Genomic DNA, 16,533 nt, shown 5'->3' on the forward strand with positions numbered 1-16,533 from the left:
GTGAGGCGTAATAAGCGGGTCTTTGTTCAGCCTGCGCACGCATCTCACGTGTTGAGCTTGACCCCATATTATTCATTACAACGCGATTCTTTCAAAACGCGGTGTTCTTCAGAAACGCAACTACCACGTTATAGAACGGACTGCAATATGATCGCCAAAATTTTTTGACAAAGACCCCCCGTATAGCCTTTAACAGACTGTTGGGGCAAGTACTGTTATAGCGAGCATCTATGAAAGCCGGCACGGCACACGAGGGGGTGGGTGGCCAGCACCACGCCCGGCCGCCTTTGTCTCCCCAGTGGCGATATTTACTACACACCGCACCAGCTACTCATTTGAGACCGAGTCGACCTAGGGGAGGCCCGGGACCGGTTCAGACAATCGTCACTGGGTGTTGGTGGCCGTGAGCGGGAATCGAACTCGGGTCGCCGGGTTCGTAGGGTTCACAGCACGCCGCACCGCGACACTTCCGCTCCCCATTATCATCGCCACGCGTGCACGCACCTGTCTGATGAGCGACGCGTAAGTGTACGGCGGCCGCACGTCCGTGCTCTGGTAGAAGTCGTGGCTCTTGGACACGTCTGCGGGACCACGGAGGAGACACGGGGAATCGAGGCGTCACGTCCGTGGTCACGGGGTTCACAGGATGAGAGCCGTTATTTAGACGGGGGGAGGAGGAATCTGACGAGCGCGATCGAATTCATTCCGACGGAGAGAGAGAGAACGAGCGAGCGGCGTTGGCACCCCACCCCGTGTCCTCACCGAGCAGCAGGGGGCTGGCCGCCCTCTCCACCTTCCTTCTCGCCGAACCTCCCCCTGCTGTCGGCGTGACGACGCACCCAGGCATCGCCGCGACTATGGTCGCCGGGGGCGGCACCGCGGGGCAAGATGCCGCGCCCGCCTGCGGCTGCGCCTGCGCCAGTAGCGCTGGCAGCGCCGATGCCAGCGGCTGCTGCTGCTGCGGTAGTAGCTGCGGTGGCGCCGGGGGCGGTTGAGGCTGCGCCGCGGATTTAGCTGCGACGGTGGCGGCCGCGCAGAGCGGCGTCCCGTAGACGCTCGCCGCCAGAGGAGCTGCGAGGGTGGCGGGGGCCAGCGAGGTCATCGCGGGGGTCAAACCCGGGGTCAACGAAGGGGTCAGCGCTGGGGGGGCGGCCGCAAGGAGGGCGGCCGCTGCCGCTGCCACCGCCGTGGTGGTGGAGGTGGTGATGGGAGGAGGAGGAGGGGTCGGAGTCCTCATTGGCTCCGTCGCCCGGCAAACGGCTGCCGTGGATACCAGGTTGAGCTGCTCGCACACGACAAATGCGACCAAGGTGACACACGTGCGACACACACACACAACGCACGCCACACGTACACGCCACACATGCGACACACACACAACGCACGTGACACGTACACGCCACACATGCGACACACACACACACACACAACGCACGCCACACGTACACGCCACACATGCGACACACACACACACACACAACGCACGCCACACGTACACGCAACACGTGCGACACACGCAAGCAACGCACGCGTGACACACGGGTCTCTACGCGAGTCGTCGGGTATCTATACATAGTCATCGGTAACAGACCGTGCGTACAGCTGTGCTGATGAACTGACACTGTGGAGACTGCGAGTCCGGAACACGTCACACGCACGCCGCTTGCGCAGGAGTTGTTTTAGAGCTGAACGACAAGTGCCGAACCGTGCCATCATGTCTGTAACCCAGAGGTCGCACACGGGTTTTGATTCCTTACCCGTACCCGGCCGGGTACGGGTACCCGTTCGCTACCCGTACCCTACCCGAAATGAGTGACAAACGGTTACTCACCAGTGACTCACGGCCTAACCAGGGTCGCAAACGGGTACCCGTACCCGGCCAGGTACGGGTAGCCGGGTATCGGGTAGGGTACGCGTATCGGGCACCCGGTTGCGACCTCTGCTGTAACCCCCCCCCCACCACCACCGCCCAGTCGCGATGGAGGAGTCGGCTCACCGGCTGGTGATGCGGCGGCTTCTGCTCGGGAGGGCCCACGCGGAGGTGAACCATCATGGCCTGCAGCCTCTCCCGCTCCTTCAGCAGCTGAGCAACGACAACAACAACATCGTCGTCACCGCCGTCGTCACCACCACCACCGTCATCAAACATCGTTGCCGTTAACATCGTCGTCATCATCACCACCATCATTCCCAATATCATCCGTACAGTATTACCATCATTGCCATCACCATCAGCATTATCCTCACCACCACCACCACCATCATTCCCAATATCATCTGTACATGATTACCAACATTGCAATCACCATCAGCATTATCCTCACCACCACCACCACCATCATTCCCAATATCATCCGTACAGTATTACCATCATTGCCATCACCATCAGCATTATCCTCACCACCACCACCACCACCATCATTCCCAATATCATCTGTACATGATTACCAACATTGCAATCACCATCAGCATTATCCTCATCACCACCATCATTTCTACCGTATCATCACCATCATTGCCATTATCATCATCAGCATCATCATCATCACCACCACCATCATCATCTCTAGCGCATCATTGCCATAATTGGAATTACCATCATCACCACCATCATCATTCTTTTCATTGACATTACCATCATCAGCATTATCACCACCACCAGTCATTCCCACCATCATCAGAATCTCTACTGCATCAACATCATTACCATCATTGCCGCTGCCATCATCATCACCACCACCACCATCAGCATCATCACTTCCATTGCCGTCATCAACATCATCATCATCTGTCGCAGCTAGCATCATCACCATCTTCATAATCCTCACCATCCTCTCTGCTTCACCGGCATTAACAATTCCATCCCTACCACATCAAATGCCACCAGTACCACCATCGTCGTCATCACAGCTACCGCCAGTTTAAAACACTAACGCTACCACAGCCATCACGTTCACCGCCGCGACACCGTCCGCCATGAATCCCGTTATCCGCGCTCTTCTGCCTTACTGGCGGATTAATGGGACGACTTTTTTCGGCGGGTAACGGGGGTAGCTCTTCCCCGCCCTCCCCCTTGGGTGCCGCGTGTCCTCACCTTGATCTCGAGTTGGTCCACCACCTGCATCTGCACGCGGCACTGTGCGGCACTGCGGTCGTCCAGCATGTGCTCCGTGCTCATGTGCCTGCACCGCGCACCAGCGGCACCATCACAGTCATCATCGTCACCATCATAGTCATCATCGTCATCATCGGCACCATCATAGTCATCATCGTCATCATCGGCACCATCATAGACATCATCGTCATCATCATAGTCATCATCGTCATCATCGGCACCATCATCGTCATCGTCGGCACCATCATCGTCATCGTCGGCACCATCATAGTCATCATCGTCATCATCGGCACAATCATCGTCATCATCGGCACCATCATCGTCATCATCGGCACCATCATCGTCACCATCGTCGTCACCATCATCGTCACCATCATCGTCATCATCGTCGTCACCATCATAGTCATCATCGGCACCATCATCGTCATCGTCGGCACCATCATAGTCACCATCGGCACCATCACAGTCATCATCGTCATCGTCGGCACCATCATCGTCATCGTCAGCACCATCACAGTCATCTTCGGCACCATCATCGTCATCGTCGGCACCATCACAGTCATCATCGGCACCATCACCAGCAGCCTCAGCGGCATCAGCATCATCATCATCGGCACCATCATCGTCATCATCGTCGTCACCATCATCGTCATCATCGTCGTCACCATCATAGTCATCATCGGCACCATCATCGTCATCGTCGGCACCATCATAGTCACCATCGGCACCATCACAGTCATCATCGTCATCGTCGGCACCATCATCGTCATCGTCAGCACCATCACAGTCATCGTCGGCACCATCATCGTCATCGTCGGCACCATCACAGTCATCATCGGCACCATCACCAGCAGCCTCAGCGGCATCAGCATCATCATCATCGGCACAATCATATCACCATCAGCAGCAGCATCAGCGCCATCGGCAGCAGCATCAGCGCCATCATCATTAGAAACATTATCAGCAGCATCAGCAACAGCACCATCATCATCAGTACTATCATCAGCACCATCATTATCATCACCAGCAGCATCAGCAACAGCACCATCATCATCAGTACTATCATCAGCACCATCATATCATCATCAGCACCATCATTATCATCACCAGCACCATCAGCAACAGCACCATCATCATCAGTACTATCATCAGCACCATCATATCATCATCAGCACCATCATTATCATCACCAGCACCATCAGCAACAGCACCATCATCATCAGTACTATCATCAGCACCATCATTATCATCATCAGCACCATCATATCATCATCAGCACCATCAGCAACAGCACCATCATCATCAGTACTATCATCAGCACCATCATTATCATCATCAGCACCATCATTATCATCACCAGCACCATCAGCAACAGCACCATCATCATCAGTACTATCATCAGCACCATCATTATCATCATCAGCACCATCATATCATCACCAGCACCATCATTATCATCACCAGCACCATCAGCAACAGCACCATCATCATCAGTACTATCATCAGCACCATCATATCATCACCAGCACCATCATTATCATCATCAGCACCATCAGCAGCAGCACCGTCGGCACTATGGGCAGAATAAATGAGCCGGGGTCCATTGCGACACGATCGCTGGCGGAGCACCGGGCCAATCCCTCGGCGCTATCTGCTCACACGAACTCGACTCTGCCCGCGCTCTGGGGCCTGCACAAATAAACATCGATCCGCTAGTTTACGGAGCGCCGAGTTTGTCGCGTGTTCGGCACTTTGTGATCTTCCGATCAATGGCGCCGAATGAAAACACATCATCTTCATCATCATCATTATTATTATTATTCTCCACTGCTGGATGCTAGTGGTGATACCTACGGGAAGGATACGGACACGTGGCGGACATGCGGCGGACAAGTGGCGGACAAGTGGCGGACATGTGGTAGACATGTGGCAGACATGTGGTAGACATGTGGTAGACATGTGACGGACGTGTGGTAGACGTGTGGTAGACATGTGACGGACGTGTGGTGGACGTGTGGTAGACATGTGACGGACGTGTGGTGGACGTGTGGCAGACATGTGACGGACATGTGGTAGACATGTGATGGACATGTGGCAGACATGTGGTAGACATGTGACGGACGTGTGGTAGACATGTGGCGGACGTGTGGTGGACGCGTGGTGGACATGTGACTGACGTGTGGTAGACATGTGACGGACATGTGGTAGACAAGCGGCGGACGTGTGGTAGACGTGTGGTAGACATGTGACGGACGTGTGGTAGACATGTGACGGACATGTGACGGACGTGTGGTGGACATGTGGTAGACATGTGACGGACGTGTGACGGTCGTGTGGTGGACGTGTGGTAGACATGTGACGGACATGTGGTAGACGTGTGACGGACGTGTGGTAGACATGCGACAAACGTGTGGTGGACGTGTGGCGGAGGTTCCCTCACCGCAGGAACTGCGTGAACTCCTTGAACACTCCCTCGCAGCCCGGCCACTTGCACATCCCGTGGCAGAAGAGGGCGTGGCTCTTGCCTCCATCCCTGGGTGGTGGGCTGCAAGGCAAAGGCAAAAGGTCGCCGCCCCGATGATAGCCTTCAACGTAACGCTGGGGGCAAGTGCCGTTAGCGAGCGTGTCACCTATGAAGGCCGGCACGTCACACGAAGGGGTGGGTGCCCACCACCGTGCCCGGCCGCATTTGTCTCCCCAGTGCCGATGGTGACACGTGGCCCTGCGCACTCGTTTGAGGCCTAGTCGATCAACACCCACACAAATATAAAGATCACCCGTGTAGCTTTTACAGACCGCTGGGGCAAGTGCTGTTAGCGAGCACCTATGAAGGCCGGCACGGCACCGCGCCCGGCCACCTCGGTCTCCTCAGTGGCGATGTTTACACGCCGCACCAGGTACTCATTTGAGGCTGAGTCGACCTAGGGGAGCCCCCGGACCAGTTCAAATAATCGTCACCGGTGTTGGCCGTGGGCTGGAATCGAACTCGGGTCGCCGGATTTGTGCTGCGCCACCGCTCCCCATAACACTCACGCCCCATCACACACATCCACAAACACCCACTCCCACGCACCACCAAAAGGACAAAGACCAAGATCCCCATGTAGGCTTCACAGACTGATGGGGCAAGTGCCGTTAGCGAGCGTCGCCTATGAAGGCCGACAAGGCACCACACGCACGCACACCATCAACAAACACGCACACACACTCCATCACACACTTTCACAGACACCCACTCCCACGCAAACACACATCTTACACGCTCACTGCATTATACACACACACAATTAAAACATCATCACACCACCACCACCACAAAGATCCCCCGCGGCGCATGAAGAGTCGGTTGGGGCAAGTGCCGTTAGCGAGTAGCAGCACCTATGACGTGCGGCACTGTGGCACACGAGGGGGTGGGTGGCCAGCACCACGCCCGGCCGCCTTTGTCTCCCCAGTCACGACGTTTACACACCGCACCCCGTGTACTCGTTTGAGGCTGCGTCGGCCTAGAGGAGGCCCAGGACGGGTTCATGTAATCGCCACGGATGGCCGACCGTGAGCGGGAATCGAACTCGGGTCTCCGCTGTTTTGTAGCGCAGGGCGCTAACCACTACACCGCCGCTCCTCCTCACAAACGCACCCACGCACATACTCCCGTCACGCATCCACAAACACGCACTCCCACACGGCACACGCGCACAAAATTACCCAGTCGCTCACGTGCGCACTCACACACACGCGCGCGCACACGCACGCTGGCGTGTAGACGCCGTCACGTGTCGAGACCACGCGTGTTGACGAGCTGCTGCTGCCGCTGCTTGTTTACCAGCACAGCGCGCACCCCACCCCTCCCCTCCCCCGGTCCACCCACGCCGTCGCCCCGTTCCTCTTTAACCCACCAACACTATTTTTGCCCAGCAGCAGAGCCTATTTATTGCAAGTGAGTGGGTGGGTGGGCGAGCGAACAGGCGGGCGAGTGAGTGAGCGGGCGAGTGAGGGTGAGCGTGGGTGGATGTATTTTGTGAGCGAGTGGGTGGGCGAGTGGCTAGGTGAGAGCGAGTGGGTGTGAGTGGGTGGACGAACGAATGGGCGGGAGAGCGATTAAGCGGGCGACTGAGTGTGAGAGTGAGTGGGTAGGTGAGTGAGTGTGAAAGGGGGTGGGTGTGGTGTGTGAGTGATTGGGTGGGTGAGTGGTTAGGTGAGTGAGTGAGTGGGTGAGCGAGTGTGAGAGTGAGTGGGTGGACGAGCGAATGGGCGGGCGAGTGGGTGGGCGAGCGAGCGAATGGGCGAGTGAGTGGGTGGGTGTATTGCATGAGTGGCTAAGTGAGTGAGTGGTTGAGTGAGAGAGTGGGTGAGTGAGTGAGTGAGTGGGCGAGCGAGCGAGCGTGCGAGTGGGTGGGTGTATTGCATGAGTGGCTAAGTGAGTGAGTGGTTGAGTGAGAGAGTGGGTGAGTGAGTGAGTGAGTGGGCGAGCGAGCGAGCGTGCGAGTGGGTGGGTGTATTGCATGAGTGGCTAAGTGAGTGAGTGGTTGAGTGAGAGAGTGGGTGAGTGAGTGAGTGAGTGGGCGAGCGAGCGAGCGTGCGAGTGGGTGGGTGTATTGCATGAGTGGCTAAGTGAGTGAGTGGTTGAGTGAGAGAGTGGGTGAGTGAGTGAGTGAGTGGGCGAGCGAGCGAGCGTGCGAGTGGGTGGGTGTATTGCATGAGTGGCTAAGTGAGTGTGTTGTTGTTATGACCTGCAGTGTGCCGATTGGCCACAGTGTGGATGAGACAAAACAGTCGGCCTGACTTATATTTTCACACAGACCCACACAGATGCACACCCCCACTGAGTCTGAGGATTCAGGAGGGTCCTGCCACACTTGAACATGCTCGGGCAATTCCATAGAAAGCTTTAAAAATAATTAATTAAATGTGCTTTCACGCATTTGGCACAAAAACTGCAGATTGCGCAAAGAAGCGTGGAGAGAGGCGTGTGCTTGGTACTACGCTGAGAAGAACGCGTGGATTAGAGAACACAACACGTGGTGGGCGAATGGCACCATCATTCAATCTCTTAGGGAAAGTGAGTGGGGGAGGGCAGGACGCACAGGCTAGAAGGAGGGACGGGTGGAGAGACGGACAGACAGAGATGCAGACAAATGGAGAGACATACACGAAGGGGGGATGGACGGACTCAAGAGGCGGACAACTGGGGAGATGGGACAGATGGAGAGTCGGGCAGACAGGAGACGGACGACGGAGTGACTAATGGGGCGCGGCGGAGCCTCTTGCGCGGACGCTTGAAACCGTAGTTGGGAAAGCGTAAAGAAACAAATTGGCGTGCGATCGGCCGGAGCGCAGCCGCCAAACCCGAGACGCCCTGCGGGACCCCGCGCAGTAAACACGGCGTCCGGTGTCGCTCGCTCGTCGCAAAATTACCTCCCCCGGCCCTCACCGCCCACCGCCACCCCCGCCCGCCCGCCCGCCCCGTTAATCGAGACGGAGCCTCGCCGCTCAGGGGTCATCGGGGGTCAGCAACCGCCGCTGCCGACAAAGCGAGTCGCCTCGGGATTTACACGTTCGTTCGCTCGCTCGTCGTGCGCAGTCGGCCAAACGTGTGACCCGTTTGCGACAGGACGGCATTCGCATGAAGTGCTCTCGCTGCCGTGCACCGGCGTCTCGAGCGATTTGTTCGATCCGCGGATCACGGGGCGGGGCGACCACGGGGGCGGCACCAATCCAGTCCAGCAACTGGATTGTCGTGGGATTGTAGTACAAAGACAAAGGTCCCCCGTGCGACGTCGCTCGCACGCTGTCGGGGCAAAGTGCTGTTAGCTGGCGCCTGTGAAGGCCAGGAACGGTGGGGCCAGCACCACGCCCGGCCACCTTTGTCTCCCCAGTGTCGATGTTTTTACACGCCGAAATAAGTTCCCATTTACGGCCGAGTCTGGCAGGAGGTCTAAACCAGGTAAGGCCCACTGAGCCATGTAGCTCTTCTTCAGAAGTGACCCGGCCACTAATGATAGCTCAAAGAAGCGGCTCATTATGCAGAAATGTATCGCAACCAAATACTCGAAACGCAAACGTTGATTCTAAATGTGGAGGTAAAAACCGGAGGACCTGGAGAAAAATTAACGCGACCACGGGGAAAGACACATGCAAATTTCAAATTTACAGGGGTCGGGACCGAACCCACAACCTCCGGTATACCAGGCGAGTTGGTTAAGATCTTGCAACTGTGGCGAAATGTTCACTTGGGGCAGACCCAGGTGTCATGGGTTGACTCGCTGACATGACTGACAAACGCACCACCTGTGTTCCCCACTGCGTACTGGATCACACGCACGTGAACACGCACACTTGATCTCACACAAAGACAAAGATCCCCTTTATAACCTGAACAGACTGTAGGGGCAAGTGCTGTTAGCGAGCAGCACCTATGAAGGCCGGCACGGCGCACGATACGAGGGGATGGGTGGCCAGCGGCGATGTTTTTACCCGCCGCAACCAGGCACTCATTTAAGGCCGAGTCGACCTAGGGGAGGCCCAGGACACACACGCAACACAAACTGGCTCACCTGCCCTTCCACGGAGGCGAGTGCCCGTTGAGGGAGCCCGACGTCCCGGCCGTGGCGAGGGGGGCCGACTGCCCCCCGCACACCGAGGGGGTCAGCGAGAGGGGGGCGCGCGCGGGGCCCCCCACCGAAGGCCTCACTCCAGGCGACGGCTCAGCGGCTCCGTTGCGGTGGGTGGGGGGGGGCGCCCCCCCCCCTCCTACGGCGGCGGTGGCGCCGGAGCTGCCGAGCCGATCGCAGCCGCCCTCCCGCCACACCTCGCCGCCCGACAGTGCCCCTGGAGAACAACAACAACAACGCGCACACAGCGGGGGGGGGGGGCTCACGATCATCGCCACGACGACAACGGTACGTGGGGGGGGGGGTGCGGTGGTCTGAATGTTCTGCCCCCGTTCTTTAGCGCGTGTCTGTGTGTGTGTCTGTGTGTGTGTCTGTGTGCGTGTCTGTGTGCGTGTCTGTGTGTGGGTGTCTGTGTCTGTGTGTGGGTGTCTGTGTGCGTGTCTGTGTGCGTGTCTGTGTGCGTGTCTGTGTGAGTGTCTGTGTGCGTGTCTGTGTGCGTGTCTGTGTGAGTGTCTGTGTGCGTGTCTGTGTGTGTGTCTGTGTGTGTGTGTGTGGGAAGCGGTGGTGTAGCGGTTAGTGCGCTGGTGGTTGTGGTGGAGTGTGGTGGCGGTGGTGGTGGAGTGTGGTGGTGGTGGTGGTTGCGGTGGTGGTTGTGGTGGAGTGTGGTGGCGGTGGTGGTTGTGGTGGAGTGTGGTGGCGGTGGTGGTTGTGGTGGAGTGTGGTGGCGGTGGTGGTTGTGGTGGAGTGTGGTGGCGGTGGTGGTTGTGGTGGAGTGTGGTGGCGGTGGTGGTTGTGGTGGAGTGTGGTGGTGGTGGTTGCGGTGGTGGTTGTGGTGGAGTGTGGTTGCGGTGGGGTGTGCCGGGCCTGGTACTGGACACCCACCACCTCATCGTGTGTGTACTGCAGCCGGCCTTCATAGGTGCTACTCGCTAATGGCACTTGCCCCAACAGCTTGTCGAAGACTATTTGGGTGAGCTTTGTCTTTAGGCGGAGCGGTGGTGCAGTGATTCGCGCTACGCTGCGCTACGAACCCGGCGACCCGAGTTCGATTCCCGCTCACGGCCCACACCGGTGACGATTATCTGAACCGGTTGTGAGCCTCCCCTAGGTTGACTCGGCCTCAAATGAGTACCCGGTGCGGTGTGTAAACATCGCCACTGGGGAGACAAAGGCGGCCGGGCGTGGTGCTGGCCACCCACCCCCTCGTGTGCCGTGCCGGCCTTCATAGGTGCTCGCGAACAGCACTTGCCCCTACAGTCTGTTAATTGTGGAACCTTTAACAGACTATTTGGGGCAAGTGCTGTTCGCGAGTTTGACTTATGAGTGCAGGCACGGCGCACGAGGGGGTAGGTAGCCACCACAATGCCCGGCCGCCTTTGTCTCCCCAGTGGCCGATGTTTTACGCACCGCACAGGTTACTTATTCGAGGCCGAGTATACCTAGGGGAGGCCCAGACCCAGTTCAAATATTTGCCACCGTTATCGGTCGCGAGCGGGAATCGAACTCAAGAGTCGTCGGGTTTGAAGCGCGGCACGCTAACCGCTGCACCACCGCTCATTCCTTGCACTTGGACCCATGCCAAACGCGCTTCCCACAAAGCCCCCGACCTCCCAGCCCGTCAAACCTCCCGACCACCGACCCAACTCACCCTGAGACTGGCTCTGCCGCTGCACGCTCAGCAGATGCTGCTGCAGCAGCAGCTGCTGCGTGAGCGACGACCCCGAGGACGGCACCTGCGGGGAGACGGACGCCACGGTAAAGAGCGACGCACGCCGACGGACGTGCTCGTGCGTGTGTGCGCGTGCGTGCGTGTGCGCATACGCGTGCGCGTACGTACGTGTGTGCGTAGTGTACGTGTGCGCGTACGTGTGCGCGTACGTGTGTGCGTATGCGTACGTGTGCGCGTACGTACGTGTGTGCGTACGTACGTGTGTGCGTATGTGTGCACGTACGTGCCAGGCATGGCACAAGCGTCGTGGTGACGTCACCACCACTTAGTGGCGAATGGCGGTTGTTGTTGTTGTACGTACGTGTGTGTGTGCGTGTGTGTGTGCGTGTGTGTCGTACGTGTGCGCACGTGTGCGCGCGCACGTAGGTGTTCGCCAACAGCACTTGCCCCAGTAGTCTGTTAAGGCTATACGGGGGATCTTTATGTCTTTATGTGCACGTGTGTGCGTGCGTGTACGTGCGTGCGTAAGATCTAGTGTGCGTGTTCACACCCACGTGTGTAGGCGTCTGTACGCACGTGCGTGCGCGTACGTGCTTGCGTACAAGCGGTGTCAAGATCGGCCTCTGTGGAAGAGGTTCGTGAAGGCCGCTGCTACTGGGCAGTTGGGAGAAAGCCGCCCTCCTCCAACAACAACCGACAGAGGAGGAGTGACGCTCTCAACAATGAGCGGAGCGCCCCGTGGCCATAGAAAACGCAGCGACTTGGCACAGTAGGGGGCACAGGTGGTGCGCATCGGCCCGTCATATCAGTCGGTCAACCCACGGCACCTGGATCTGTCCCGTGACCTCCTGTCTGCGAGCCTGTGACACTTCGCGTGGCCTCAAAGTGCACCTGGCCTGGCACAGACGCCGTGGTGATGTCACCGCCACTAAGTGGCGAGCGGTGGATGTTGTGTGTGTGTGTGTGTACGCGTGCGCGCGTGTATCTGTGTGCGTGTCGGATGAAGTCCACGAGTTCTCACGAGTGTGTGCAGTTGTGTGTGTGCGTGTGTACCCCATGCGTGTGTGTGTGTGTACGCGCGTGTGTGTACGCGTGTGTACGCGCGTGTGTGTACGCGTGTGTACGCGCGTGTCCGCGTGCGTGTCTGCGTGTTGGTGGTGCCGCCACCTCGCACAGGCTGCCGTCCTGCCAGCTGCGTGAGATCTGAGCCGACAGCTGCTCCTGCTGCCGCTTGTAGAACTCCTGCAGCTGTTGCTGTCGCACAAAGACAAAGATCCCCCGTGTAGCCCACACACTGCTGGGGGGCAAGTCCCGCTAGGCGGGCAACTACCTAGGCCGGCACGGTGCACCTATGTCCACGAGGGGGTGGTGCGACGGCCGCGTTAAAGAGTCACTATTTTCTCTAGATTTGAAGCTTTCGTGACTGCAAGGATTCATATTCTTAGGTTTTTTCGGTAAAGTCACGTAGGTAAAAAAATAAAAATTAATAAAAGTAAAATAAAAATAAAATAAAAATCACGACGTTTCGGAGGCAACACAAGCTTCCGTCTTCAGGTGGAACCGTCACAGCACGATTGCTGTATCAAGCAATCGTGCTGTGACGGTTCTTAGGTTGATACAGCTATCGTGCTGTGACGGTTCCACCTGAAGACGGAAGCTTGTGTTGCCTCCGAAACGTCGTGATTTTTATTTTATTTAACTTTTATTAATTAAAATGTTTTACCTACGTGACTTTACCGAAAAAACCTAAGAATATAGTCACTATTTGTGATGAATTACTTTGCCAGATAAAGCTATGCAGCTCTTTCTCAGAAGTGACCTGGCCACAGATGATGGTTCAACGAATTGGCTCATCGCGTGGAAAAATGTATAGCAGGCACATACTTTAAACGCACGTTCATTCTAAATGTGGAGGGGAAAACCGGAGGACCAGGAGAAAAAATCCACGCCACCGAGGAGATAGAGAGAGAGAGACCGTAATCTCCAAAAATAGAGCAAGCGTCAAGGGTTGGGATCGAACCGGCGACCTCCTGCGTGCCAGGCGAGATGGTGAACATCTCGCTACCGCGGCGCTTAACAGGTCCTCCGCCAAACCGTTCGTCATCTCCCGCGATCGTGCGACGGAATAATCCACGACGCTGACGGTGTGCGCTCCATTCCCCGTGGCTGCCACTCCGTAGTTATTCCGAACCGTCGGTCCTGCCGCCCAAGTGGACCGGCGAGACAAAGACGGCTGGGCGGGGGGGGGGGGTGTGGGGGGGGTGTGTGGGGGGGGGGGGGGTGATCGTGTCGCGTGCGCCAACCTGCTGCAGGAGGAGCGCCTGCTGCTGCTGCTGCAGCAGCGCCGCCAGCTGCTGGGAGGAGAGCAGCGGCTGCTGCAGCATCTGGCTTCCCAGCACGGCCATAGACACGGGCACCTGGGCGGCGAGGGCACGGACACCACGCGGGGCATGGGGAGGGGGACCGTCAAACAAGAGGGCAACGTGCAGCCTCAACAGACTGTTGGGGCAAGTGCTGTCAGCGGCAGAGGTCGCAAACGGGTTTTGATTCCTTACCCGTACCCGTACCCGGCCGCACCAGGGTCGCAAATGGGTACCCGTACCCGTACCCGGCCAGGTACGGGTAGCCGTTCCCTACTCGTACCCGTACCCTACCCGAAATGAGTGACAAACGGTGATTCACCAGTGACTCACGGCCTACCCGTACCCGTACCCGGCCGGGTACGGGTAGCCGGGTATCGGGTAGGGTACGGGTATCGGGTACCCGGTTGCGACCTCTGGTCAGCGGGCATCTATGAAGGGCGGCACGGCACGCGCCGGGGTCGGTGTGCTCAGCACCTTTGTCTCCCGAGTGGAGGTGTTTACAGGCCGTACCAGGTACCAGAGGTGTGGACTCGAGTCATGTGACTTGGACTCGAGTCAGACTCGAGTCATGAATTTGATGACTTGCGACTCGACTTGGACTTGCATAACAATGACTTTGTCCCACCTCTGCCAGGTACTCGTTTGAGGCCGAATCTATCTAGGGCAGGCCCAGGACCGGTTCAAATAATCTCCACTGTGGTGATGTTTTGCACACCGCACCAGGCACTCATTTGAGTTGATTATTTTAAACTGGGATCGGTTCGTTAAATTGTCGCTGACCGCTACACTACCGCTCCCAACAAAAAACACACACACACACACCCGTCCACCTGCATACACACAAAGACAAAGATCCCCCGTATAGCCTTAACAGACTGTAGGGGCAAGTGCTGTTAGCGAGCACCTATGAAGGCCGGAACGGTACACGAGGGGGTGAGTGGCCAGCACCACGCCCGACCGCCTTTGTCTCCCCAGTGGCGATGTTTACACACCGCACCAGGTACTCATTTCAGGCTGAGTCGACCTAGGGGAAGCCCAGAACCGGTTCAGATAATCGTCACTGGTGTTGGCCGTGAGCGGGAATCGAACCCGGGTCGCCAGGTTCGTAGCGCAGCGCGCTAACCGCTACACTACCGCTCCCCACTGCATACACACACACAGACATAGACACACGCACAAACTCAGCCACAGATGTGTTTGTGCAAACACACGAAGATGGACACCAGGATGGACACCAGATGGACAACTAACAACAATAGCCGCCACTCGCCACAAAGTGACGGTGACTCCCCCCTCTAACCCTTGCGCCAGGCTAGATGCATTTCCAAGTGTGAAAGCAGGCGTGCACATGGACAAACCCAGGTGCCACGGGTTGACCGACTCAAGATGACCGACAGATGTTACACCGCCTGAGCTCCCCGCTGGGCACAACAACGAGCGGAGCGCCGGGGGGGGGAGGGGGGGGCGGCCAAAACACAGCGAAGGTAGCAACCGCCAGAAGATGGACACGCAGGATGGACACGGGGGGGGGGGATGCCGGGCAGAAGATTGACGGGAGAAGACAGACAACACACAGGAAGGGCACTGGAGGATGGACTATATCGTGAGGAAGTCCCCCATTGTTCACGCGCCGTGGGCGACACAATGACATCGCGTCTCGGGCAGGGGAGGGAGGGGGGAAGGCGGAGGTGGGGGGGAAGGAAGTGAACGCCCAACAGACTGATACTGCAACACGCACGCAACAACAACACTCACTCTCACACACTCACACACTCACTCTCTCAGCTAGTTTGTGTTTAACCAGGCAAGGCCCACAGAGCTACTGGCCACGAACGATAGCCCAATGAAGTGGTGGTTTATCACGTGGAAATGTATCGCAGCGAAATGCTGGAAAATCACGTTGATTCTAAATTTGGAGGAATTAAAAAAGATTGACCCGGAGAAAAATCCACGTGACCACGGAGAGATTGAAAAACGCACACTCCAAATGATGATGAGAGAGAGACGCAAACTCCAAATATACAGGTGTCAGGGTCGGGATTGAACCCACGACCTCCTGTATACCAGGAGAGGTAGCTAACATCTCTTAGCCACCGTGATGATGATGAGAGAGAGACACGCAAACTCCAAATATACAGCAGCAGGCGTCAGGGCCGGGACTGAACCCACGACCTCCTGTACACCAGGCGAGGTAGTTACACCGTCTCACCCCCGTGGCACTCTCAGACAAAGATCCCCCATGTAGCCTTTAAAAGACTTTTAGGGCAAGTGCTGTGAGCGAGCATCTATGAAGCCAGGCACGGCACGCAAGGGGGTGGACAATGGCACGCAAGGGGGTGGACAATGGCACGCAAGGGGGTGGACAATGGCACGCAAGGGGGTGGACAATGGCACGCAAGGGGGTGGACAATGGCACGCAAGGGGGTGGACAATGGCACGCAAGGGGGTGGACAATGGCACGCAAGGGGGTGGACAATGGCACGCAAGGGGGTGGACAATGGCACGCAAGGGGGTGGACAATGGCACGCAAGGGGGTGGACAATGGCACGCAAGGGGGTGGACAATGGCACGCAAGGGGGTGGACAATGGCACGCAAGGGGGTGGACAATGGCACGCAAGGGGGTGGACAATGGCACGCAAGGGGGTGGACAATGGCACGCCCGGCCGCCAAGGCCCGACCCGTTTCGAAATTCTTCACCAATTTTGGCCATCAGCAGGAATTGAACTCGGGTCACCGGGGCTCCTAGTGAAGTGCACTAACCACTGCGCCACCAC

General features: G+C 57.5%; 1 protein-coding gene across 2 annotated transcripts in view; it reads right to left on the reverse strand.

Annotated features, from left to right (window-relative positions):
- Window positions 1-16,533, reverse strand: part of LOC144947338 (uncharacterized) — a 64,483-nt gene that overhangs the window by 12,394 nt on the left and 35,556 nt on the right. For both annotated transcript variants that reach the window (XM_078876605.1, XM_078876604.1), the window contains exons 3-11: window positions 13,699-13,812; window positions 12,563-12,649; window positions 11,375-11,459; window positions 9,670-9,943; window positions 5,556-5,660; window positions 3,095-3,182; window positions 1,997-2,083; window positions 763-1,282; window positions 505-581 (exon numbers count right to left, since the gene is read on the reverse strand). In XM_078876605.1, coding sequence (XP_078732731.1) covers window positions 505-581; window positions 763-1,282; window positions 1,997-2,083; window positions 3,095-3,182; window positions 5,556-5,660; window positions 9,670-9,943; window positions 11,375-11,459; window positions 12,563-12,649; window positions 13,699-13,812 — 1,437 coding nt within the window. The remainder of the gene's footprint in view (window positions 1-504; window positions 582-762; window positions 1,283-1,996; window positions 2,084-3,094; window positions 3,183-5,555; window positions 5,661-9,669; window positions 9,944-11,374; window positions 11,460-12,562; window positions 12,650-13,698; window positions 13,813-16,533) is intronic.

The sequence above is a fragment of the Lampetra fluviatilis genome, chromosome 44 (assembly GCF_964198595.1).
Source record: "Lampetra fluviatilis chromosome 44, kcLamFluv1.1, whole genome shotgun sequence".
Classification (NCBI taxonomy): domain Eukaryota; kingdom Metazoa; phylum Chordata; class Hyperoartia; order Petromyzontiformes; family Petromyzontidae; genus Lampetra; species Lampetra fluviatilis.